Below are 25,501 nucleotides of genomic sequence, written 5' to 3' on the forward strand. Positions count from 1 at the left end.
TGATACAGGGAATAATACAACATCAGATCAGTGACATTAATAATACAGAAATGATCACCGCGATAGCCAGTTTCAGCCCCAATGCTGCCCATTTGCCAAAATAGGAATCTAACCATGCCATCCAGTCATTATTTATAGCTGAAAATCCATACAGCTCCTCAGTAAAAGTTGTTAACTCCTTCATAGCCTTAGTGAATGACCTGTTTGCTGCTGTGTGATTAGGAATGAAAGTGCAGCAGTGATCACCAAACATGTGACAGACACCTCCCTTTTCAGCCAAAATCATGTCTAGGGCAATTCAGTTCTGATATGTCATTTGTGAAGTGCAATGCAACTGTTCCCCCAGAATACTCTGTGTGTCACGAGTCATATTGGCCAGACGCTGTTGATTATACCATGTGAAATGTATCCAGTCCACATTTTTGTTGACCGTTACCCATATGAAAATAGACTCAAACCCTGCTGCTATAGGGTTTTGCGCGTTGAATTCATCAGGGGCCCCACATGGAATGTCTATTGCATCTAAGTAAATCAAATGGTCTCCCATGAAATTTCTCTTGGCCCTGTGAATCACCTTTTTAGTCGGAAGTTCAGGCAATTTGGATCCAGGGAAAATAAGTGTTGGCTCTGCCAACATAACCAGAGCACATGTACCTGTCCAATTTGAAGGAAGGGTTGATCTAAGATGACCTCCGTTACCACACCGCCAAAATATGTCAGCCCTTGGTCTCCGTTGAGTCACTAAGAGCGTGTAAAGTGGGGGATAGAGAGTATACATGTTCTGAAATGTAGTTGTGTAATCAGAACCCAGTTGAAACACTTTTTGATTTTGATCAACCACCCACATGATGGAGCAATGCCCTGGAAAATGTCTCACTTCTATCGCGCAGGGACGCAAGCGCTTTGCTACAACACACATTACACCTTTTGACAAGTTTCTGGGGTAACACTCATAGGGAGCGTCCAAAGTGTCAACATAATCATCTGGGTTTTCAATCATCCCTGTAGGGAACAACTTTAAGAAGGACTTAAGCCATTCGGGATATTCATGATGTATAACTGAATAGTTGAATGTTTTTGAGCCAGCTGCTAGAGCACAATCTCTAGGACACATATAGCCTCCCTTTATTGACTGATCTAGGATGTCTTTATCCTTACACATTTTACTTTTATTCCCCTGAAGTGAGAATTCTATCTTTAATGGATCTGGATGCATTTCTCTCATGTATTTGGCAGCCTTGTAAGGAAACGGCATTATAATGGGAACGTCCCGAGCACCCATAATACACATAACATGATGAATTTGTGGCTGTAGTAACGGCATATTTAGCCTTTTGATGCCAAAGATTTATACCTGATTGTATGGTGTCGCTGGGATAGCCTGAACCTTGAAATGACCCAGTCAATGCTGGTGCCAACAACATCACCCAAATGGTTAACCGTTGGTAAACATTCATTCTTGCTTCACAGCATCACTGTCATCCCTCTGTAAGGTTGGTGCCATTTTTGCAGTGTGTCACATGGATCCAGGGAGTGTGTCCCTCGACCTTCACCGCAGTTTCAATAGTGAGCAAGACTTGGAAGGGCCCCAACCACAGTTGATTTCTCCAGTGCTTATGTCTGTGATTCTTTATCACCCCCAGTCTCCTGGTTTCAGAGAGTGCAGCTTCCTCTCTAACAGCTTAGGCAAGGCTGCTGCTGCCTGTGAGTGAACAGAATGCAAGAATGTTTGTAATTTCTTACAATAGGACAACATGTAGTCTTTCAAGAGTCCTACGTCATCCACGTGGCCTGGTGGATCAAAACCCCATTTCAGTGGCCTGCCAAACAAAATTTCAAAAGGTGTTAGACCCATTTTGGTCTAACATTAACACCAGTGGTAACTCCTGCACCCAATTGAGCCCTGTTTCTGCACATTTCTGAAGCTTGCTTTTGATTGTTGCATTCTCTCTCTCGACTGCTCCTGCACTCTGTGGATGATATGCACAGTGTAATTTCACACCAATGCCCAATGTCTCTTCTAGCTAAGTGAGTGCTGTGCTGATGAAAGCTGGTCCATTGTCACTCCCAATGTGTCGAGGAATACCCCAACGAGGAATAATGTGCTGAATCAAAACTTTGTCCACTGCCTGAGCGTCTTGTTTGCTGGTAGGAAAGCATTCAACCCATTTAGAAAACATATCCACTACCACCAGACAATACCTTTTCCCCTTGCACTGGTTGATTTCAATGAAATCCATCTGCAAATGTTCAAATGGCTCATTGGGTGGAGGATGTGCCAATGGTGTTATTTTAATGCCTCAAGCTCCATTGTGCTGGGCGCATATAAGACATTTTTTCACAAATCCTTTGTGAAAAAATAGTGAACCATTTTGTGTACCAGATTTGTTGTACTGTAGATACCATAGCCACTTTGGATGCATGATTTTTCCCATGAGACAATTTTGCAAAATAGGGAAAATAAGCAGGGGGTAGTCAAGGCCTACCATCTAAAGCTTGCCACTTTCCGTCCTTGAAAACACAACCTGCTTTGCGCCAAGCAGAACGCTCTGTCTCTGAGGCCTGCGATGTTAGTTCTGTGTGTGAGAGTGTGAGAGGGTGGGGCTCCGGAACACAGGATTCCTGGAAAAAAGAAAACATTGGATCATTTCCAGCTACTTTTTTTTTTTCTTTTTTGCTGCTTGATCTGCAAAAGCATTTCCTCATGCCGCTAATGTGTGATGTGCAATGTTTTTCCGTGTGGATGTCAGAAAAATTCCTGTAGGACCATATCATCCCAAAATCATACACACAGGAATATGCATATTTGGAGTCAGTCCAAATATTCATAGTCTTACTCTCAGCCAGTTTGCATGCTTCTGTGAGAGCCACTGATTCAGCTGCTTGAGCTGAGAATGACCCTGGCAACCTGCCAGAACACAAACACTCATGTAGAGACACAACAGCTGACTTGGTTCTTTCCACAAGTGTCATGGGACACTAACCCATCAAGAAAAAAAATTAAAATCAGTGTTAGGGATTGGAATATCCTTTAAAACAGGTCTCTAGGAGCAGACCTGAGAGATGGCTGTCAAAAATCATGAGGCTCTTCATCATCCTGTGTAAGGAGCAGGCTTTAGAATTGTGTAACACTGAGTAGTAACATTCAGAAGTTAAAGCAACAAGGCAACAAGTAACCAGCGTGCAGCTGACAAATGACATGTTTCCTGTTCTAACAAAAATTATTAACACCTCATCAAAAACAAAAAAAAAATTAACACCATGATATCTCTAGAAGCTAGGATTGCTGGAGAAATATGCACCTGTGCATATTAATATTAATTATAAATAACCCCATGAGAACACACCAATGCAACATTATCTTCATGACATGCTTCAGCATCAGACAAACACACCAACAAATAATCTACGTACTGAAGACGTGCACTGCCTCCTGATAAATAAATCCTCAAATTAGCCTTAAGGGCTGCATTAAAAATGATCAGTGATTCTGCATAACCCTGAGGTAATCAGGTCCATGTCCACAATTTACCCTTAAATAAAAATGCCAACCAGTACTGGATTTCTAGGTGCACTGGAATGCTGAAGAACGCATTCACTAAATTAATCACAAAAAAGTGCTGTTAACAGGTTTAACAGGTGCCTGGGATAAGACTATGTGCCGATTTGGAACTTCTGGAGAGGGTGGACGAATCTCAGGATTAATCTCAGAATTTACTGCCTGCAAGTCTTACACAAATCTCCATTCTCCAGATTCCCCTGAAGCACTAAATTGTATTATTCTTCACCAAATAAATTAGGGTATGAACCGCTGATTTAGGGCGGAGAACAATCACACCAGCAGCGACAAGCGAATTGAACACCGATGTGATGCCCTCAATAGTGACGCGCTTGAGCATATTTTTCGGTTTTTTGGTCCCTTTTAGGAGTAACTACTACAGGTTGGGCGCATATCATCCCCAACTTTATTTGCACTTCGCATATCAGCAGTCTGGGACTGCAGCCAGGTCCTCAGGAGGAACTGAAACCCATACACAGCTCTGGTTTGTGTGTGTGTTCATGTCAATTGAGAAAACAGAAACCACAGCTGTGTATTAGATGCGGAACACTTCAGAATTTTTCACCCTTTTTTTCACACCTCTTCCATGATCCCGCCAATCATTCAAGGAGGTGGACTTGCACTGCCATGGACCCAGATCTCTCCACCCATCCTCAAGAAGTTTAGTCAGTGATATATGAAGCTCAGAATGCAAAAATATACTTCTCTTTTGAACAAAGAGTTTACACAATTGCTTTTGTGAGGGTGAGAGGATGATCTGAGCCACGGAGTGACAATTTTCCCCACTAGAGATACAAAAGCTTTAGCTTTTCACTTAAAACCCATCAAATTCCTTTATCAAAATCTTCATCAGGCCCTTCATGCATGTGCACAATGCAGTGAAGGTCCTCTACTGACATGAGATCGACCCTTAATCCCTGAATCCTTGCCCAGGAGATTAATTGGATGAAACTTAGAAAACATTTTTTTTTTTTCTCTGTCTGCACGGAGCATCCTGTTACTACATCTGTAACTTTGGCCAGACGCCACTTATGCTGAGGTCTAATTGACAAACATGAAGCTCAAAAGTGGTTGCTCATGAATCTACTAAAAGCTAACTTCTAGTCTTGCTACTGACATCTTTATTCTAGGCATAGCAACATAAGAATGAGTTTGTATTAATAATAAAAATTGTTCTCTTATCTGCTCATGGTCTTGTGCAGATGTTCCATTCCCCTTTGGCTCCTCCATCATGTTCCCCTCATCTCTGTCTGCTGCCTCCATTGATATCAGGTTCAGTCTCTTATGAAGTGGTCAGCAGTCCACAGGAGAAACAACCTGATTTTCATCCTGCTGTTACTTGTCCTCACCCATGTCCATGACCATGTTGAAAACCCCTTCGTGTGTCTCTACCAGCTACTTGTTTCCACAGAGCCGGCTGAGCCTCTGCCCTTTTACACTCTTCCTTCTTCTTGCTGTTCAAAGTCTATTCTGAGTGTGCAGCAAAGTTCTCCACATAAGCAATGCGTTTCCACATGAGCATGCAAGTCTCCCATTTGAACTGCCAGCACTCCCCAAAGTTCATGTAGACTTGTTCATGTAAAACTTCATCACGGAGCTTCATGGTTTCTTTCCTTTTTCAGTTTGGGTGGAAGTCTTTTGCAGTCATCTTTGGAAATGTAGTCAAAAAAACTGTGTTGTGTCTCTGGTCTTAACTGTCTCCCTGACAGCCCCTTCTGCATGCTTCAACTGTTGTTGTGGCTGTGTGGTCAGCATTGGCTGCTGCAGCTATGTCAGTAGCACTGGCTGTGCTGTCAACTGCACCACAATGGACAGAGGTGCAGGTGGAGGTGGTGCACGTCCAGGTCCCAGTCACTCTTTGGATGATGAAAATACTCTGGAAGCGCACTCGGAGGAAGCCGGTTTGGAGCCAGAGTAGGAACCGGATCACATGGAGAAGTGGAGTAAACATAAGACACACATAATTTTTTTTTCTTTAATATTCATTGTTTCTTTTCTTCTAATCTTTGTTCTGTGTCTGAATTCTGTAATATTTTTTCTCTTACTCATTCTAATTGTTTAGCACTGAAGTTTCCTCCCTCCGGAAACCCATTTTTATTCTTTTCAAGAATCTGCGTCCGTGCTTTAACAGCACCCCATACTTGTATTTAAAGAAAAGATCCCAAGTTGATAAAATTAACTAATTAATTAATTAAAGTTGAAAGAAAACCCCCTTTTTTATTATACCAACCCCAGGTTGATAAAACTATTTTTTGTTTCTCCCTTAGAGAGTATTTTGACGTCACCTGTATGTTCCTCTCTAGCAGACTCTTTCTAAAGGCACCTTATGAGTCTGGGAAACTCTCGGCCCAGCCTCGGCAAAGTGTTGTGGCAGAGGTGCCGGCTCAAATGACTCGACCCTATTCTGTTAAGCCATAAATAAATCATGATAACTGGGCCATGATCAAATTTGAGCCAGAAGCACGCCATAAGTGCCAAACTCAGCCCAGATCTGGCTCAGTACTTGTGCAACTGGAATTGGGCCAGATACAGGGTGCCGCATTCATGCCGAGTCACAGCCAGCCAACAGTGGCAATGTAGAATCAGAACTGGGCCAGACATTGTGTGCCACATTCACTCCAAGATGGCCGCCGGTTGACAGTGCCGAGCCTGAGCCAGAATCAGCCCAGATCTATCTTGCTAGCTGGGAAAGTGCAGCAGTGTTTCAGTGTCAGGTTTAAAACCAAACCCTAGCCCTGTCTATATCTCTAACCTGGGACAAAGGTCCACAGCAGTACCCGAGGACAGAGTGAAGGCTGTAAAAATAGAGGCAGGAAGCAGCATAGCCGGAAAGGAGAATGGTTGGGCTGAAGGTCTGTGGTAGTCTGTGAGAAAATATGAGCTGCAAAGCTAGGGCTGGGAGAAGCATAGCTGTGAAGTGGAGTGGCAGGAACAAGGCAGCAAAAGAGAGTGCAAGCCATACAGTATAGCAAGGCACTGCTTGTTCGTGAAGGGAAGGGCACAAGGATGAATGTCCACAGCAGCTTCTGAGGAGAGTGCACAAGCTGCAAAGTTAGAAACAGGGGGTGGTGCAGTCACAAAGAAAGGGGTCGAGATGAGGGTTTGCAGCACGATAGAATATGGGCTGTAAAGGAAGAGGCAGGGTGCAGCGAGACCGCAAACAGGAGAGGTTATGACAAAGGTCCTCATTAGGAGAGAGGATGAGCTGCAAGGAAGGGGTAGGGTGTGGGACAGCTGCAAAGGTAGGGTGATTAAAATATAGTTCCATGGCACCCCACAAAAAGAGGATGAGCTGGAAAGTCAGAGACTGGGAATAGTGCAGCAGTAAAAATGAGGGGTGGGATGAAGGTCCACAGCACCTGTAAAGAGAGCATGAGCACCCACAGCAGCACCTGAAAAGTAAAAGTGTGAGTTGTAAAGTTAGAGGGTGGGTATGGCAAAGCTGCAAAATGAAGTGGTTTAGACAAATGTCCACAAAGTACACAAGCTGTTGAGTTAGAGGCTGGGAGCAGCATGGCTGCAAAGGGAGGGGTTGGGATGATGGGACGAGTGCAAATTGACAACGAGGAAGTCGTGCAGCGAGGAGACTTCCTTGAGTGCCCGGAATGTTGGGCAGTAGACCGGTCTGCAGCACCACCTCTGGTGGGGAGGAGAAGCAGAAGAGAGTGTATCCAGAGCGGGAAAGAATGTGCAGCAGATTTGAGAGCAGTCGGAGCAGGCACTGAATGCCGCTCAATATACAAGGCAGTCCCATAGCTGTTTAGATGGAGAATGGTGGAATAGTAGGCTTGGGGCTGTAGACAGATGTGGGGGCTCAGTCTGGATGAGAAAGAAAGGGAAAGAGAATAAGAAACTGAGGCAGTGCAGGAAACCGAGGGCTTTAAGACTTTTGTCTAAAGTGGCTCCAAATATGAGCCAGAGAATCAGAAGAAATTAACTCAGAGCAGAGGAGTAAGCTCACATTGAGAAGCAGTCAAATCAAAGTTTGTCTCATGAATCAAATGCAGTGAGTTTATCTGGTGCTGAAATAAATTGAGATTGCAGGGTGTATATATAGAGCTGAGGGGAGGATAAGCTGTTTAACTCTCACTCTCCAGGAAATCTCTCTGCTCATACAACTACAAAATCTGATTTCTTTCCTCCCTGAAAACCTGGGAGTATTTATTGTGGTTTATTACTTTTTCAGATTAATATTTCACTTCCAAAGTCCAAAGCTGGACTCCAGTCTGTGATTGTAGAACTACAAAGTGCTCCTGTGTGGTCAGTGGAGCAGAAAGTGGACAGTGAGTGTAGAAACAAGGCTCAAAGCAAACACATCACACACATCTGCAGGTTTATCTCAGTAGAGTGGCCCACACTGACCAGTCCACTGTGTCTGTACCGTGATTAGTGTGGGTTCCTTTACTGGACAATAAAAGAGGGAAAGGTGAGAGCTCTCATCACTTGGACAGTTCATTATCAGAGAGTGTGAACTGAACTCTCACACAGCTGCTGATGAATACTTTGAGAGTGTGAAGATGTGAACTGCAATGCGACTGAACACAGGTGCAGGCCTTGAATTCATATTGTGGATCTAGATATTGTAATTACTGCTAGTGGCATACCTATCGAGTCTCCCCACCCCTCTATGAACCCTCAAGACAGGATGGACTTCAATTCCCAGGATCCCACTCTATCCCAAGTTCCTGTCACATGCCCATGGTCAGCCAGTCAGGGAAGGCTTCCTCGTTCATCATCCCCTGAGTTCTAATCCGTGTCACCTGGATAACTCAGCGTGTGGGTATATTAGGACAGCCTGTTACTTGCTTGTTGCGAAGTATTGCCTTTGGTCGCATTAGGTATACTGAGCTGCTTTCTTTGTACTTTGATTGCTGTGTTTCTGTCGTGTTTGTGCTGACCGTGTTTTCCCTTGTCGTCCGGGTTATGTTATTGAGACTGTTTGTTCTTGTCCTCAGTTATCCTGTGTATTGTGTTCTGCCTCGTGAATATTCTTCCCTGTGTCAATAAAATCCTGTTTTTATCTGCAAGCGTCTGCCCCGTTCCGGTTTCTTTACAGCTAGACAGAGATATTCACTGTACACTTTATTTTTCTCCATTCGTCTGATAGAACAGCTGCTCTGAGAGAGTGTGTAGCAGTGTAGAGGTATGAATCACACAAAACGGAACCGCAGATTCAATACATGTTGCTTTTCAACAAAAACAAAGGTAAAGGGTCAATCAGCAAAATGTGACAAAGTCCATCCGGGTCACGGCACCATTTTATTAAAGATAATTAAACCCTTTCAGCTGCAGAAGCAGGAGAATCTTTATTCTTTGAGTTTGCAGAACAGATGATTTACTCTCACGTACACGGATATCAAACATGAGCTCCTGGTTCTCCAGAGTCACAAAGTCTGTATAGGTTTCAGTCCCTTAACTGAACTGGGAAACACCATGGACCCAACAGCTATATCTACATAGAGACTAGACTCATACATATACACCGATCAGCCATAACATTATGACCACCTCCTTGTTTCTACACTCACTGTCCATTCTCTCAGCTCCACTGACCACACAAGAGCCCTTTATAGATCTACAGATACAGTTTAGTCCACTCTGTGCTCTACATATGCTGTTTCCCCAGATTCACCTTGTTCTTCAATGATCAGGACCCCCACAGCACCCCCACAGAGGAGGTATGATTTGGTGGTAGATCATTAAAACAAGGAGGTGGTTTTAATGTTATGGCTGATCTGTGTTTACCTCCCATTCCACACCAGTGTGCTGCAGAGAGTCCAATAAGAGGAAGTCAATGATGAAACAGGAAGTGTGTGTGTATGTGTGCACGTGCATTTGTGTGTGTGTGTGTGTGTGTGTGTCTGTGTATATGTGTGTTTGTGTGTGTGTGTGTGTCTGTGGGTGCGTGCTTGCGTGTGTCTGTGTATGTGTGTGTGTGTTTGTGTGTGTGTGTGTGTGTGTGTGTGTGTGTGTGTGTGTTTGTGTTTGTGTGTGTGTGTGTGTGTGTGTGTGTGTGTGTGTGTGTGTTTTAGAGGTCAGTGTGTGGTGTGTTGATCAGGTTTGTGAGTCAGCAGGTGGTGTGTGGTTCACGTGCTCCTCTGACTCTCTGAAGTTCTCCTCTACGACAGATTCACTGCTCCTTCTCCATCCACAGTGTTGTAGTAAACGGGGGAGGAATCTGGTGCTGAGTTGGAGTTGAACAAAAGCAGAGGGTTAACACACACACACACACACACACACACACACACAGAAACATAAACAGGATGGTGGTGGTTTAATGAGTAGGACGTACCTTTGCTTCTCTTGGTGCAGTAGACCACTGCTACAACAATGTGGAGAAAGACCACCGTGACCAGGGCAAAGGGAACGAAGGGCAGTGATGGTGGAGACTCTGCAATAAGAACATCATTCACTGACTTACACAATGATCATGGAGCGAAACATTAAAAACTATCCTCAGTCTTAACAACGCTTTAGAAAAATGTGTCTCCGACCCACACCCCACACATTTCTAAAAGGAGCAGCACATTCGCTGTGAAACGGTAATTACAAAAATGTGAAATCTGGGCCTGGAATTTGCTTTTACCTTTTTGGGAGGAAACTGTGGAGGAAGGTTCAACTGCAGGTGTGGGAATGATTTGATCAAGTGTTGAACTCGGTGTTGGAGGTGGGATTCCTGCGAGGAGAGAAGAGTCCATGATGAATGTTGTAGAGATGAGCACTGTGCTGGGACTACACTGGAAACTTCCAGAATCCCAAACATTTTACACTACTACATTAATTCTACAACTGATCCACACTCAATAATTCATCACACACTGATGACCTCAGGACTGGTCACTGGTAAAGACCAGCACTACCTTATGAAGATGGTCCTCTACCTGCATCACAACACATTCACACTGTGTTTTACCTTCAATTGTGAGTTCAATATCAGTGTGTCCACTTCCTTCAGTATCACACCAGTACCCTCCTCCATCCTCTTCAGTCAGGTGTGATATGAGCAGAGAGAGATTTCCTGGAGATTGAGAGTTATGCAGCTGGAATCTTCCTTGGTACTCAATGTTCTTAATAGGAATCACTGTCCATGAGCTTTTCACAAACTTCCAGGTGATTCTCTCAGGTTTGGCTCGTAGTTCAGTGCAGTAACAGGGCAGCAGAACTGACCCTCCTTTAAACGCTGTGATATAAGTTGTTTGACCAGTTGCCTCCAGAGAACAGCCTGCAGAAAGACACAATCAATCAGACTTCACTGTGATTCCTGTTTTGAGAAATTGATGTTTGTTATGAATTGATTTAACGTGACTTCATTGGCTGTGTTAATAACTCTAACTCAGCATGTTGTAAGGGTTCAGACAGGGGTTGCCCACTGTCGGCAGAGGGAGACATGGAGCCACCACAATTTAATCAGGAGAAATCGCCAGCACCCGTTTCCCTCCAGCTTAAGGAAAGCCAACACACACCTCAGCGCTCAGTCTTGGGTTTCTCTTTTCAAGAGTGGTTCACAATTCTGACCGGTAATTTCGGTAGAGTTCCTAGAGTGCTGTCCTGGGTCTCCGTCCTGTGAACTCTTCTGATTACTCTGGGATTTTACTGGCCTCTAAGTGAGGAGTGTAGCCATTCTAGTCTCAGACAGGGCAGTTCTCAGATTGTTTTCTTTTTCCTTTTGTTGGTACCCTTTTGATAATCTTTAGTTCTCTGTTTATTCTGCACTCGAGTCAACACTTTCATTGCACTGATGTTGTTCTACTGCTACAACAATCAGCAACTTCACACAATGACTTCACACACTTTACACACTTCACAAAGACTTCATTTTTGAAGCAGCGCAGACAAAGACCAAAGGTGTGTGTAGAGTGTCCCCAACACAACTGTAGACACCAGTGAAGATAAATGTAGTTCTGACATCATCATTACATTATGGATATTGATCAGAGAGGGTTTACCTTTAACAGTGAGTCTGATGAATGTGAATCCACTGGGCTTTATGTAACATTGGTACACTCCTCCATCCTCTTCAGTCAGGTGTGATATGAGCAGAGAGAGATTTCCTGGAGAGTGAGAGTTAAACAGCTGGACTCTGTCTCTGTACTCAGCAGAAAGGGTTATGATAGTCCAACTGTTTCTATTTTCTTTCTTCCAGGTGAATGTCTCAGGTGTAGAGTTGGTGTCAGTGCAGTAACAGGGCAGCAGTACTGACTCTCCAGTGTATGCAGTGATCTCTGTTCTCTGCACTTGGTTTTCCAGTGTGCATCCTGCAGAAACACAGCAGTGAATGTTCTTCATCTTTAAACACCTCTGAACATGTGGAAGTTCTTCAAAATGAAGCTTGACGTTCTCACAACAATGTGTCATCACCTGCACAACACTCGCTTCATCACAAACAGAGCGTTGTGCCCAATGATTCCAGGTAGGCTCTGGACCCACCGTGACCCTGAATTGGATAAGCGGTTACAGATAATGGATGGATGGATTTCCTTTAGGAACCAATAATGGTAGTGATGATGACCAGAACCTCATGCTCAGTCTCCTGTGGTCTATTGTCTGCCCTCAGTCCTCTGTAGCCGGATTGATCCCGGGGAAATCAGGAGACACAGACACCAGGGCAGAGAATCCAGTTCCACTTTTTTAAAGTCAGCACAGAGTCTGTTCTACACCTACTGTCTATTGTGAGGATGATGGGGACAGAGCAAGGTGTGTGAGGTGTGTTAGTGCTCTCTGTGAATAAGCCATGAGCTGTTCACATGCACAGGGCGAGGGTCAGCAGAGGGACCAGAAAACCTAGAGTCAGCAGATTGTGTTTAAATAGTTATATCCAGACTGATCAGCTGTGGTGCTATTTATCTGGGAACAGAGTGACTCATCAGCACCAAAAACAACTCTGTTCTGCTAAGATTTAGCTTTTGAAGTAACTTTGTACTGTGTTAACCCTTAAACTCCCAAATCTACAGTGAGACTGCAACATAATTCTGAAGTGAGCTTTAAATGGTGGTGTTGTGTGTTGGAGGATCTACAGTAGGAGAGAGAATGAACTTACCTTCAGCCACATGGAGCGCCAACAGCAGATAAACACACACCTGCATTCTTACTGAGATCCAGAACACACTCACTACACACAGCCACAACAACACTACAGCAGTTACAGCCACAACTCCACCCTGATACTACTCTACTACTGTAGCTGTGCAGCTCTGTCCTCAAGTGTACACTCGACCTCACCCAGTCTACACTACACTACACTATATTAAAGTCTGTTACTCTCTCAGCAGAAATTCACCGGACTCTTTGCTGTACTCTAATGAACACAGTAAAGAGGATAAAGGGTCTCTAAGGCTCTCGCTCTCACTCTGCTGTTCTCACACATTAAATATAGGTATGCGGTTGTGTCTTGTTGCATCCTCATTTCCTTTTCCATCACATCATCCACTACGTCACACATGCAAAAGATAGAGACAGGTCTAAGTCCATCCTTCAATAAAAGCACTATTACTTGGTAAATTAATGACTATGTCTAAAATAAATAAATATAAAAACACTGTAGAAATGTTTGGAAACAGTCCTCATCATAGCATTCAGCTGCTTTAAGGCGACCCCACAGTGGACACTAATGTTCACAGAATTAGCCGTGTTTCATTCATTCATTCATTGTCTGTAAGTCCTTATCCACTTCAGGGTCACGGTGGGTCTGGAGCCTACCCTGACTTTTCTCTGTTTCTAGTTCAAGGGTCAGGGCTTATCTCCAGAGGAACACATTTTTAAATACATTTTTGATTCCAGCTTTTCCTCAGCAGTGAGCCCCACACAAACAGCTGACTGTGTTTGTTTGCTTCTCCTTCAGAGACTTCAGTTTCACCAAAGAGGGACATTCCCCATGTTGACTGAGCAGGTGTCCACAAACTTTAGTCTCTGTAGTGTAGTATATAGCAGTGACCTGGCTACATAAACCCCTCTGTCTGTGAGTAGTGTCCACTGCGCAGACTCAGAGAGAAACAGGCCCCATCTCTCTTAACCACAACTGTGGCCTCGTCGCCATGACAACAGAGAGGAAGCAGAGGCCCAAGGTAGTGCTATATTACCATCAGCAAACTGACCACAACACACCACAGAGCACATCATCATCACCCCTGTACACACTGCTGCAGAGGGCCAACAGGATGTGTGTGTGTGTGTGTGTGTGTGTGTGTGTGTGTATGTGTATGTGTGTGTGTGTGTGTGTGTGTGTGCAGACTACAGCAGGTCACATGACCTCTGTGAGCTACTCAAAGTCTTGACTGTGACTCTCCATCAGTGCACAGCGTCTAAAAGAATTATTATGAATTTTATAATGAAATATTGTGTTTATGTTGTTTGATGTTGACCTGGATTTTCTGAAAAGCTGTAAGTTGCTTTAGAACCTTGCCACAATGATTTTACCAGGAGTGTGTGGAGGAGGGGATACTTCCTGCTGTGTATAAGACCCCTCCCCTGTGACACAGTCCCAGTGTTACTCAGTAACTCATGTCCTCTATCTTTACTTTATAAACATTCGGCTCTAAAACGTGTTTAATGCACAGCTTCATGATATTTATTCATTTACTGAGCAGCAGCAGCACTTTCCACAGCTTCACTGGAGCTTTACTGAGAGTCACTTTAAACAAACACCACAGGACACTTCATAACTTCACAACAGCATCAATTAATGATGACATTTAAATAAACAATAATAGCATGTGTGGTTTAAACAGTGCAACTTTTAAAAGTCATTTGACTCTGCTTTTTGGATTTGTGTTATTAAAGCCTGCATATGGATCCTACCAACTTCTCAGCCTCATTACAGCAATCTGTGAGAGAAATTGAAATATTAAAATATAACATAGTAACTGCAGTAGACACGAGAGGCAACAATAAAGAAACATGAAATAAAAATTCATCACATTCCATAAACACATTCTGTGTGTGTGTGTGTTAACTGTGTTTGATACAGGCGTATTCTGTAGTATCTTGTGTGTGTGTGTGTGTGTGTAACAGAGTGTTAAAGCAGGTCACATGACCACTGTTGGCAACTCAAGGCATAAACTAGGACATCCCATCAGCCTCCATCAGTGCACAGCATCAATTATTATTATTATTATTATTATTAATGTATTAATTATATATTGAATCATTGAGTGTGATTTTAATGGGGGTGTCAGGGAGCTTACTTCATGCTGTGGATAATACCACTCCTCACCTCTGACACAATCCCAGTGTTACACAGTAAATCATGACCTCCCTGGTTTATCTTCACACTTTTCCCAGAGCCTCCACCCTGTGTTTGTTTGAAACAGTAACTCACTTTGAGGCTGATGTTTATTTATTAATGAAACAATATGAACACACAGTAACACACACAGCGTCTATAAACCACTGAATCAATCTCCATCTCAAACTAACAGTAAATTCAACTGATCAGGAGCACACTGTGGTGTTTTATAAAAACATATCATAAAAATATATATGTAATGGACCTGTACACAATATAAACACTGTCTATAAATGTGAGAAGTATTTTAAATATTTAAACATTTTTAACTTTAAAAAGTAACTGCAGCAGAAATTAGAGAAAATATAGCACAATGATTATACATTGTAATAATAAAACAAAGTGTGTGTGTGTGTGTGTGTGTGTTAGAGGTCAGAGTGTGGTGTGTTGATCAGGTTTGTGAGTCAGCAGGTGGTGTGTGGTTCACGTGCTCCTCTGACTCTCTGAAGTTCTCCTCTACGACAGATTCACTGCTCCTTCTCCATCCACAGTGTTGTAGTAAACGGGGGAGGAATCTGGTGCTGAGTTGGAGTTGAACAAAAGCAGAGGGTTAACACACACACACACACACACACACACACACACACACACACACACAGAAACATAAACAGGATGGTGGTGGTTTAATGAGTAGGACATACCTTTGCTTCTCTTGGTGCAGTAGACCACCGCTACAACAATGTGGAGAAAGACCACCGTGACCAGGGCAAAGGGGACGAAGGGCAGTGACGGTGGAGACTCTGCAATAAGAACATCATTCACTGACTTACACAAAGATCATGGAGCGAAACATTAAAAACTATCCTCAGTCTTAACAACGCTTTAGAAAAATGTGTCTCCGACCCACACCCCACACATTTCTAAAAGGAGCAGCACATTCGCTGTGAAACGGTAATTACAGAAATGTGAAATCTGGGCCTGGAATTAGCTTTTACCTTTTTGGGAGGAAACTGTGGAGGAAGGTTCAGCTGCAGATGTGGGAATGATTTGATCAAGTGTTGAACTCGGTGTTGGAGGTGGGATCCCTGCGAGGAGAGAAGAGTCCATGATGAATGTTGTAGAGATGAGCACTGTGCTGGAACTACACTGGAAACTTCCAGAATCCCAAACATTTTACACTACTACATTAATTCTACAACTGATCCACACTCAATAATTCATCACACACTGATGACCTCAGGACTGGTCACTGGTAAAGACCAGCACTACCTTATGAAGATGGTCCTCTACCTGCATCACAACACATTCACACTGTGTTTTACCTTCAACAGTGAGACTGATGACTCTGTGTCCACTTCCTTCAGCTTCACACCAGTACCTTCCTCCATCCTCTTCAGTCAGGTGTGATATGAGCAGAGAGAGATTTCCTGGAGAGTGAGAGTTAAACAGCTGGACTCTGTCTCTGTACTGACCGCTCTTATTAGACACCTCCTCCCACACTTTTCCATTTCTTTTGTATTTCGTCCAGGTGATTCTCTCAGGTTTGGCTCGTAGTTCAGTGCAGTAACAGGGCAGCAGGACTGACCCTCCTTTATACGCTGTGATACGTGGTGTTTGACTACTTTCCTCCAGAGAACAGCCTGAAGAGTCACACGGACATAAACATTTCACTGTGAATCCAGTGTTGAGGAAGTGATTGGTGTTTGTTGTTGAACATGATTTCACATACTGTGTTCTGAATGGACTGAGTAACTGGACTTAAGGTCACTCAATAACACGGTCAGATGGAGTGAGTGACCATCCTAGTTATCATCAGCCAATCAGATTTATAAAAACACTGTAAATACACTGTAAACAATGGAAACCTACAGCGAGTGACTGAAGTGGTTTATTGAAGTCAAACTGTGGATGATCAGTGTTTATTGGAGTTTAATAAAACTATGTAATCTTCTTGTTCCCACATGAAGTGTTCGGAGGGTGAGCTGATGAACTGTGTGTTACAGTGGAGGCTGTAGATTTGCTGCATTTCCTGACCAATGAGCAGCTTAATGATAAAGAAGACTGACCACACACCTGACCACTGCAAACAGAAGCATTTCACAACACTTTCATTGCACTGATGTTGTTCTAATGCTACAACAATCAGCAACTTCACACAATGACTTCACACACTTTACACACTTCACAAAGACTTCATTTCTGAAGCAGCGCAGACAAAGACCAAAGGTGTGTGTAGAGTGTCCCCAACACAACTGTAGACACCAGTGAAGATAAATGTAGTTCTGACATCATCATTACATTATGAATATTGATCAGACAGGGGTTACCTTTAACAGTGAGTCTGATGAATGTGTGTCCATTTCCTTCAACTTCACATTTGTACACTCCTCCATCCTCTTCAGTCAGGTGTGATATGAGCAGAGAGAAATTTCCTGGAGAGTGAGAGTTAAACAGCTGGACTCTGTCTCTGTACTGGACACTTTTATTAGATATCACTTCCCAAGTATTGAGTGTCTTCCAGGTGAATCTCTCAGGTTTAGAGCTGGTGTCAGTGCAGTAACAGGGCAGCAGTACTGACTCTCCAGTGTATGCAGTAATCTCTTTTGTCTTCCCGTGGTTTTCCAGTGTGCATCCTGCAGAAACACAGCAGTGAATGTTCTTCATCTTTAAACACCTCTGAACATGTGGAAGTTCTTCAAAATGAAGCTTGACGTTCTCACAACAATGTGTCATCACCTGCACAACACTCGCTTCATCACAAACAGAGCGTTACTGTCACGCAGGGCTCTCTGAACTCCAGATCCCAGAATTCATTAGACAGTCACATGACACCATACCGTTCTCAATCACCAGAGTTCTAATTCAGAACACCTGCCTATCCCTCTATATAAGCTTCTCTCACTCACAAGTCATTGCCGAGTATTACGTGATTTACCTCCGTATACAAAGCGTTCTCTATTTTCCAGTTTGTCTTGAATTCCAGTTACTTACCTTATGCTCGTCTTTCGCCCCTGTCTTGCCCATTTGGATTTGTTTGCTCTTCGGTTTATGAACTCTGCCTGGCTTTTCGACTACTCTTTAGGATCATCTCGGATGTACTGATTGTTCCCGGTGTTCGACCCTTCAGTCTGGCTTTTCGACTATTCTGCTGGTTTATCTCTGAGGTACTGTTTGTTCCTGATATACGACCTGTGCTAGTTATTGTTAACCCCTTGCGGATTGTTGCTAATAAACTCTTTATACTGCTCGCCGCTTGTGTCTGCCTTCTGTCCAGCCGTGACAGAATACTCGGCCATACCATGCAGACAGCGGGTTCTGAAGCCATGATTACGGCGCTAAGCAGTCAAGGCCAACTATTAGGTCAACACCAACAAACGTTGGCTAGTGTTACTCACGCTATTGAATCTCTTGCTCAACAACAACAAAATCAGCAACAACAACTTTCGCAGGTATTAGAGAGCGTTAAAGCACTTACAACTTGCTTTTCTGATAGTAGTCGTAACACTGAGCCCCTTTCAGTCCCGGTTAATGTCTCTTCGCATTATCCTGTCAGTAAGCCAGAAGTATTTGATGGTAATCCAGCTAAATGTAGTGGATTTTTGTTACAATGTTCGATATTCTTTGAGAATACGCTCCCAAGTTCGGATAAATCCAAAATAACTTTTCTGATGTCACGTCTCACGGGAAAAGCACTGGAATAGGCCACTGCGGTATGGAATACTATATTGGACAAAACGTATCCTGAGTTTTTGACTATGTTTAGAGAAGTGTTTGATCACGCTAATGATGGCCAATCCAATGGGGAGATCCTTCTGACTCTTAAACAGGGCGCTCGCACCGCAGCTGCTTATGCTCTGGAATTCAGAACTGTTGCTGCAGGGAGTGGGTGGAATGAGCCAGCGCTCATGAATATTTTTCGAAATGGTCTTAACTCGGATATACTGACTGAATTAGCCTGTAGGGATGAAGGAACATCTCTGGATCAACTCATTTCCATGTCCATTCGTCTGGATCAACTGTTAAAGAAAAGACCCAAGAACACGAGTCAGGGACATCTTACCCCACGGGGTCGTTCCTTTCCTGGTTCAGAGAAACAGAAGATACCCTCGATTATGGTTCCCGGTCCTAACTCTTCAACGGAGCCTATGCAGTGTGATGCTTTGAGACTGTCTCAAGAAGAACACCGACGACGCCTGCATAATGGATTGTGTTTATATTGTGGAGGTTCTGATCATTTCAGACGAGACTGTCTCAAACGTCCACGGAGTAAATATACACATCCTCAAGGGAGGGCTTCACACATTAATACGGTGAGTGTACCGACAGCTAGAGTAATTTCAAGATCTTTTGTAATACCCGTCACTGTGTACTGCCAAGGAAATTCTCTTGTTGTTCCAGCTTTGATCGACTCTGGAGCCGAGGGAAACTTCCTTCACCAATCCATCGTCAACAAGTTACACATCCCGACGGAACCTTTGTGCAGATGAGTCCTGGTCCGTGCCCTAGATGGTCTTCCTATTGGAGGAGACCCCATCTCACAAGAAACTATTCCAGTTCGACTTCAAACCAGTTGTTTGCATCTTGAGTGGATTTCCTTTTTGGTGCTCCCTAAATCAGACTTCCAGATTATTTTAGGGTTACCCTGGTTAGAGACACATAACCCAGTTATTTCATGGAATCCGCGTGAGATCAGGTCCTGGTCCACTTATTGTAAATACCATTGTTTAGCATTAGATCAACTTTCTGTCCACTCTACTACTGTAGAAAGTCCTAATTCTCCTGTACAAGTCCAAATTCCCTCAGAGTATGCTAGGAACTTAGAAGTGTTTAGTAAGGTAAAAGCTACAAAATTACCTCCACATAGACCCTATGACTGTGCCATTGAACTTATAGAAGGAGCTTCTTTGCCCAAATCGCGTATATACCCACTTAATTTAGAGGAAGAACGAGCAATGGAAGAATATGTGAAAGAAGCCTTAGACCAGGGGTTTATTCGTCCATCTAAGTCCCCGGTAGCTTCTGGGTTCTTTTTTTGTGAAGAAAAAAGATGGTGGTTTGAGACCCTGTATAGACTACCGTGCTCTTAATGATATTACGAAGAAATACGCATATCCTCTACCACTTATTCCGGTAGCACTAGAACAACTTAGAGGTGCTACCATTTTTTCGAAATTAGATCTTCGTAGTGCATATAATCTTATCCGTATAAAGGAGGGAGACGAATGGAAGACGGCATTTAGCACCACTAAGGGACACTATGAATATCTGGTGATGAGTTATGGGTTAGCTAATGCTCCGTCTGTATTTCAGTCCTTCATGGATGACATATTCCGGGATATGTTAGGACAGTTTGTGATCGCTTATATTGACGATATCTTGATTTATTCTCCGGATTTAAACACACACATCATCCATGTTAATAAGGTACTTCAACGTCTCAAAGAGAACAATCTCTATGTCAAGGGGGAAAAGTGTGAATTTCACCAACAGACGGTGTCGTTCTTAGGGTATGTCATAAGTGTGTCAGGTATAATCATGGACGATCACAAAGTGGAAGCTGTAGTTAACTGGCCCGCCCCAAACAATATTAAGGAACTTCAACGTTTTTTAGGTTTTGCCAATTTTTATAGACGATTCATTAGGAACTTCAGTTCCATTGCCGCTCCCCTCACAGCCTTACTTAAGGGAAATTCGCAACGTCTATATTGGTCCCCTCAAGCACAAATGGCTTTTGAACGTCTTAAAGGAGCCTTTTCTACTGCCCCCATTCTCAAACATCCGGATCCGGAGCATCCCTTTGTGGTCGAGGTAGACGCTTCAGAAACAGGGGTAGGAGCTATCTTATCTCAGCGAAAAGGGGATTCCTCAAAGCTATACCCAATCGCTTTCTACTCACATAAACTATCTCCCGCGGAGCGCAACTATGGTATTCGGGATAGAGAACTGTTGGCAGTAAAATTAGCTCTAGAGGAATGGAGGCATTGGTTGGAGGGCTCTTTACACCCTTTTTTGGTGATAACGGATCATAAAAATCTAGAATATCTTAAGACTGCAAAGCGAATGAATTCTCGTCAGGCCAGGTGGTCATTGTTCTTTTCCCGCTTTAATTTTTCTATCACTTTCCGTCCAGGCAGTAAGAATGTTAAAGCAGACGCTCTATCCCGCTTATATCAGGGAGACCTTAAGGAGAGGGGGGACAGTGATTTCATTTTACCGTCATCGGTATCAGTATCTAATCAGTCATTAGATGGGAACTTGATGATCAAATTGACAATGAAAACCAATCTAACGAGGTGCCTATGGAATGTCCAGAAGGGGAAAAGTATGTACAGGCCTCCCTCCGAGACAAGTTAATCACGTGGGCACACTCATCCCTGTCATCTGGCCATCCGGGTGAGACACGCACTACTCAACTCATCCTAGCTCGGTATTGGTGGGAATCGGTTAGGGCTGATGTACATAAGTTTATTGCATCATGTTCCGTCTGTGCCCAGTCAAAAACTCCCAAGACACTTCCCGCAGGTAAACTTATGCCCCTACCAGTTCCTGAACGTCCCTGGTCTCACTTGGCTCTAGACTTTGTCACTGATCTACCAATATCTGATGGTTATAACACTGTGTTGACAGTGATTGATCGGTTTTCTAGAGGCGTAAAATTTATACCGTTTCCCTCAATCCCCACAGCTTTTGACACGGCTAAAGCTATATATAATCATATTTTCCGAAATTTTGGTATTCCAGAAGATGTTTTATCAGACCGAGGTCCGCAATTCACATCACGGGTATGGAAAGCATTTTTTGAGCATCTTGGGGCTAATATTAGTCTTACGTCCGGGTATCATCCCCAGAGTAATGGGCAATGCGAGCGTATGAATCAGGAACTGGGAAAGTACTTACGTTCTTACTGTCATAAGTATCCACAGGACTGGTCACAGTACTTAGTATGGGCCGAAATAGCTCAGAATTCTCTTGTCAATTCTACCACTGGGCTTACTCCGTTTCAGTGTGTCCTAGGCTATCAACCTCCGTTAGCTCCTTGGACAGCTGCTATTTCAGGAATACCAGCAGTCGATGAATGGATGCAACGCAGTGAAGAAGTTTGGGAAGAAACCCATCAACACATTTCAGAGATTCTGTCTAGATATAAAGAGAGGGCAGATAGGCACCGGTCTCCTACCCCCTCCTACCAGATTGGAGATCGGGTCTGGCTGTCAACAAAGAATATCAGGTTTGAGGGAGGTAGCAGGAAACTACAATCCAAGTTTATTGGACCCTTTCGTATTTCTGCAAAGATCAACAATGTTACGTATAAGTTAGAGCTTCCTGCCCAATATCAAATCCATAACTCTTTTCATGTTTCTCATCTTAAACCTGTAGTTTCCGGACCCCTGAACGAGGAACTGCCCGACGACGTACCATCCACGGCCAGGGAAGTTGAGGATTCATCTATTTATGCTGTGCGTGAGATACTGGACTCGCGTAGACGTGGAGGGGTTCTACAATATCTCATTGACTGGGAGGGTTATGGCCCTGAAGAACATTCATGGGTACCCGCTAAAGATGTTTATGACTCAGGCCTCGTGTTGGCGTTTCACTCACGCCATCCCGAGAAGCCTGCTCCGCGTCCAAGGGGTCGCCCCAGAAGTTCTTCATCCAATCCTACTCTACCCCATTCTACGTCTAGGTCAGGAAGTCAGCGGCGTTCTCGGATCCCAGCACAAGCTAATGTCCCTAGGTTGGATACTACTGGTCGAAGTGGTGGTCGTCGTCGTGGTCGTCCTCGCTCCAGGCCGCCACCTATGCCTTCCGGGGGGGGGGGGGGGGTAATGTCACGCAGGGCTCTCTGAACTCCAGATCCCAGAATTCATTAGACAGTCACATGACACCATACCGTTCTCAATCACCAGAGTTCTAATTCAGAACACCTGCCTATCCCTCTATATAAGCTTCTCTCACTCACAAGTCATTGCCGAGTATTACGTGATTTACCTCCGTATACAAAGCGTTCTCTATTTTCCAGTTTGTCTTGAATTCCAGTTACTTACCTTATGCTCGTCTTTCGGTTTTCGCCCCTGTCTTGCCCATTTGGATTTGTTTGCTCTTCGGTTTATGAACTCTGCCTGGCTTTTCGACTACTCTTTAGGATCATCTCGGATGTACTGATTGTTCCCGGTGTTCGACCCTTCAGTCTGGCTTTTCGACTATTCTGCTGGTTTATCTCTGAGGTACTGTTTGTTCCTGATATACGACCTGTGCTAGTTATTGTTAACCCCTTGCGGATTGTTGCTAATAAACTCTTTATACTGCTCACCGCTTGTGTCTGCCTTCTGTCCAGCCGTGACAGTTACTTTAAAGACGTCTTAATAAAAAGAGATCACTGACCAGTCCAGACTCCAATCTACTGTTCCTCAGTTTAAAGAAACACTGTAGTATTTTAATCTTAAAACATTTTCTCTTGAAAATAATTGTAATGCTCCACTGATCGGTAGAAGGGAGAAAAACACCCTAATAATAAAAATAACACACTATGACATCACTGCCTCTGATGTCATAATGGTCATGATGATGGATTCTTTTAAAAATACACTCTAAAAAGACCTTTTTAAATAAACAACAGTGGGTTTAAGTTCAGTGTCGTTCCCTAAAGGTACATTACATTCTCCAGGAGGAGATGTGAAGATGTGCAAGATCTCATTAAAGATCTGTGTAAAATAAAACTTAATTAGTTCTAGAGATTAAATGAAAGAGACATGAGGACACCAGACAGATGAATTATGAACTAATAAATAATAACATGCTGCACTTTATTGACGTGTTGCTGTGTTAGTGATAAGCCGTGATGATGACGGTGTTAAAATCAGGTTTTTGAAAGTGACTGATCAGCGAGGCCCAGTGTTAGCACCTGCTAACTTTAGCCAGAATGGAGAAATGTTTAGTGTTGCACATCAGTTCTGGTAATACATGCCTTTCTGTCTGTTACTGTGTGATTCAAAAGGCTAGAGAACCACCAAAGTTACACTTCATTCTTCCATTAACATGGTGCAGTGTATGTTATGAGCTACAGACTGTGATCATAAAGAAAAGGAAGAATATTAAAGTGACAAATATAAAATGCTTAAACTACAATCTAACAGACAGTGCCACTCTGGGAGTTTGACTCAGAATTATTACAGACCTGAGGTCACAGAGACAAGAGACCAGAATTCCCCACACACACTTTTATTAAACATAAAATACAAAAGAAAACATCCTACAAATTGTTAAAATCCTGAACCAGACAAAACATTTATTAAAGATCTAAACAAACTTACAACAGTCAGGAAACCAGCAGTAGTTATATTTTAAAAGACAAACATGACTCAGGCCTGAAACTAAATAGAGCTGTGGTCAATAGGGTACAACAACAATACACACACACACACACACACACACAGATTCTAGCGTCTCTTCAGCAGAATCTGAAGCTCTAACTGGACTGTGGTGGACAGTGGACAGTAGGAGAAGAGATTAACTTACCTTCAGCCACATGGAGGACAAGCAGAAGATAAAAACACAGCTGCATTGTGTCTGAGATCTACAACACCGTCACTACACACAGCAACAACAACACTCCTGAAGATCCACCTCCTCACAAACTACACAACTGAACACCAACACACACCAGTGTCCTCAACTCCACAACATTCCCCACAATATCAGCACTAAACTAAAGCCTGAGCGCTTTACTGGACTCTTCCACAACGTCAGAGAGGAACTGTGTTCTCTCTCTCTCTCTCTCTCTATAAATGGGGCAGTGCACTGGGTGTTTTCACTTGTCACTTCCTCTATCTTCTCTTCATAGCCCATGTTACACCACGTCACATCACGTGTCATCACTCCTAACTGTGCAGTTACACACAGCAATGTCTAGTGTAAAGCTTTCTCAGAAGAGTAGAGGCTCATACTGCACCAAAGAGGGACATTCCCCATGTTGACTGAGCAGGTGTCCCCAAACTTTAGTCTCTGTAGTGTAGTATATAGCAGTGACCTGGCTTCATAAGCCCCTCTGTCTGTGAGTAGTGTCCACTGTGCTTCATCTCTGTTAACCACAGCTGTGGTCTAATCACCGTGACAACAGAGCAAGCAAAGGAAACAGTGATATCTCTCACCATCTACAAACTGCCCACAACACACCACAGAGCACTGAGTTATCACCTCATCACCCCTCTGTACACACACCTCCACTCTGCAGCACCGTTAGCAATGCTAATGCTAATCCTTTAACCTGGGGGGCTGTGTCAGGAAGTGGACTGGGGGGCTGTGATGGTGCTGAAAAATGTTTGAAAGCAGCCACTCACACTGTTCAGTTTTAAGCCTTAAACCCCCAAATCTACAGTGAGTGTAGAACTAAACTAAAGTATGTAACTCTCTCAACATAAGTACACTGCTCTGTAATGAGAACACAGTAAAGATGAACAGGGGTCGGATGAGCTCTCTCTCTCTCTCTCTCTCTCTCTCTCTCTCTCTCTCTCTCTCAACAACACACCACAGAGACGTCATCATCAACTCTGTACACGCACATGGGAAGTCTCAGTCTAGGCCTTGAGTAGCCCACAGTGGCCATGTGACCTGTGTGTGTGTTAAAGCAGGTCACATGATCACTGTGGGCTACTCAAGGCCTAGACTGAGACTCACATCAGCCTCCATCAGTGCACAGCGTCTAAGAGAATTATTAAGAATTA

General features: G+C 43.6%; 1 protein-coding gene across 1 annotated transcript; it reads right to left on the reverse strand.

Moving 5' to 3' along the window:
• Positions 1 to 1,633: 1,633 nt before the first annotated feature.
• On the reverse strand, positions 1,634 to 24,429 carry LOC136702759 (junctional adhesion molecule-like). The gene is made up of 9 exons (XM_066677899.1): positions 24,297 to 24,429; positions 17,108 to 17,413; positions 16,103 to 16,420; positions 15,776 to 15,865; positions 15,482 to 15,580; positions 10,473 to 10,781; positions 9,852 to 9,950; positions 2,838 to 2,908; positions 1,634 to 1,702 (listed from the first exon to the last, which is right to left on the reverse strand). Exons 1-9 carry the CDS (start codon positions 24,340 to 24,342, stop codon positions 1,634 to 1,636), a joined length of 1,407 nt encoding a protein of 468 aa, XP_066533996.1. The 5' UTR covers positions 24,343 to 24,429.
• Positions 24,430 to 25,501: the final 1,072 nt, after the last annotated feature.

This window comes from Hoplias malabaricus, chromosome 7 (assembly GCF_029633855.1).
Source record: "Hoplias malabaricus isolate fHopMal1 chromosome 7, fHopMal1.hap1, whole genome shotgun sequence".
In the NCBI taxonomy this organism is placed as follows: domain Eukaryota; kingdom Metazoa; phylum Chordata; class Actinopteri; order Characiformes; family Erythrinidae; genus Hoplias; species Hoplias malabaricus.

Bases quoted from the DNA above. Each gene is read 5' to 3' on its own strand.
- LOC136702759 (XM_066677899.1), bottom strand. From the start codon at position 24,342: ATGCAGCTGTGTTTTTATCTTCTGCTTGTCCTCCATGTGGCTGAAG. The intron at 16,421-17,107 runs GTAACCCCTGTC...GTGACTCTTCAG, and splicing joins CATCAGACTCACTGTTAAAG to GCTGTTCTCTGGAGGAAAGT. The intron at 9,951-10,472 runs GTAAAACACAGT...TTCTTATTGCAG, and splicing joins TATTGAACTCACAATTGAAG to AGTCTCCACCATCACTGCCC.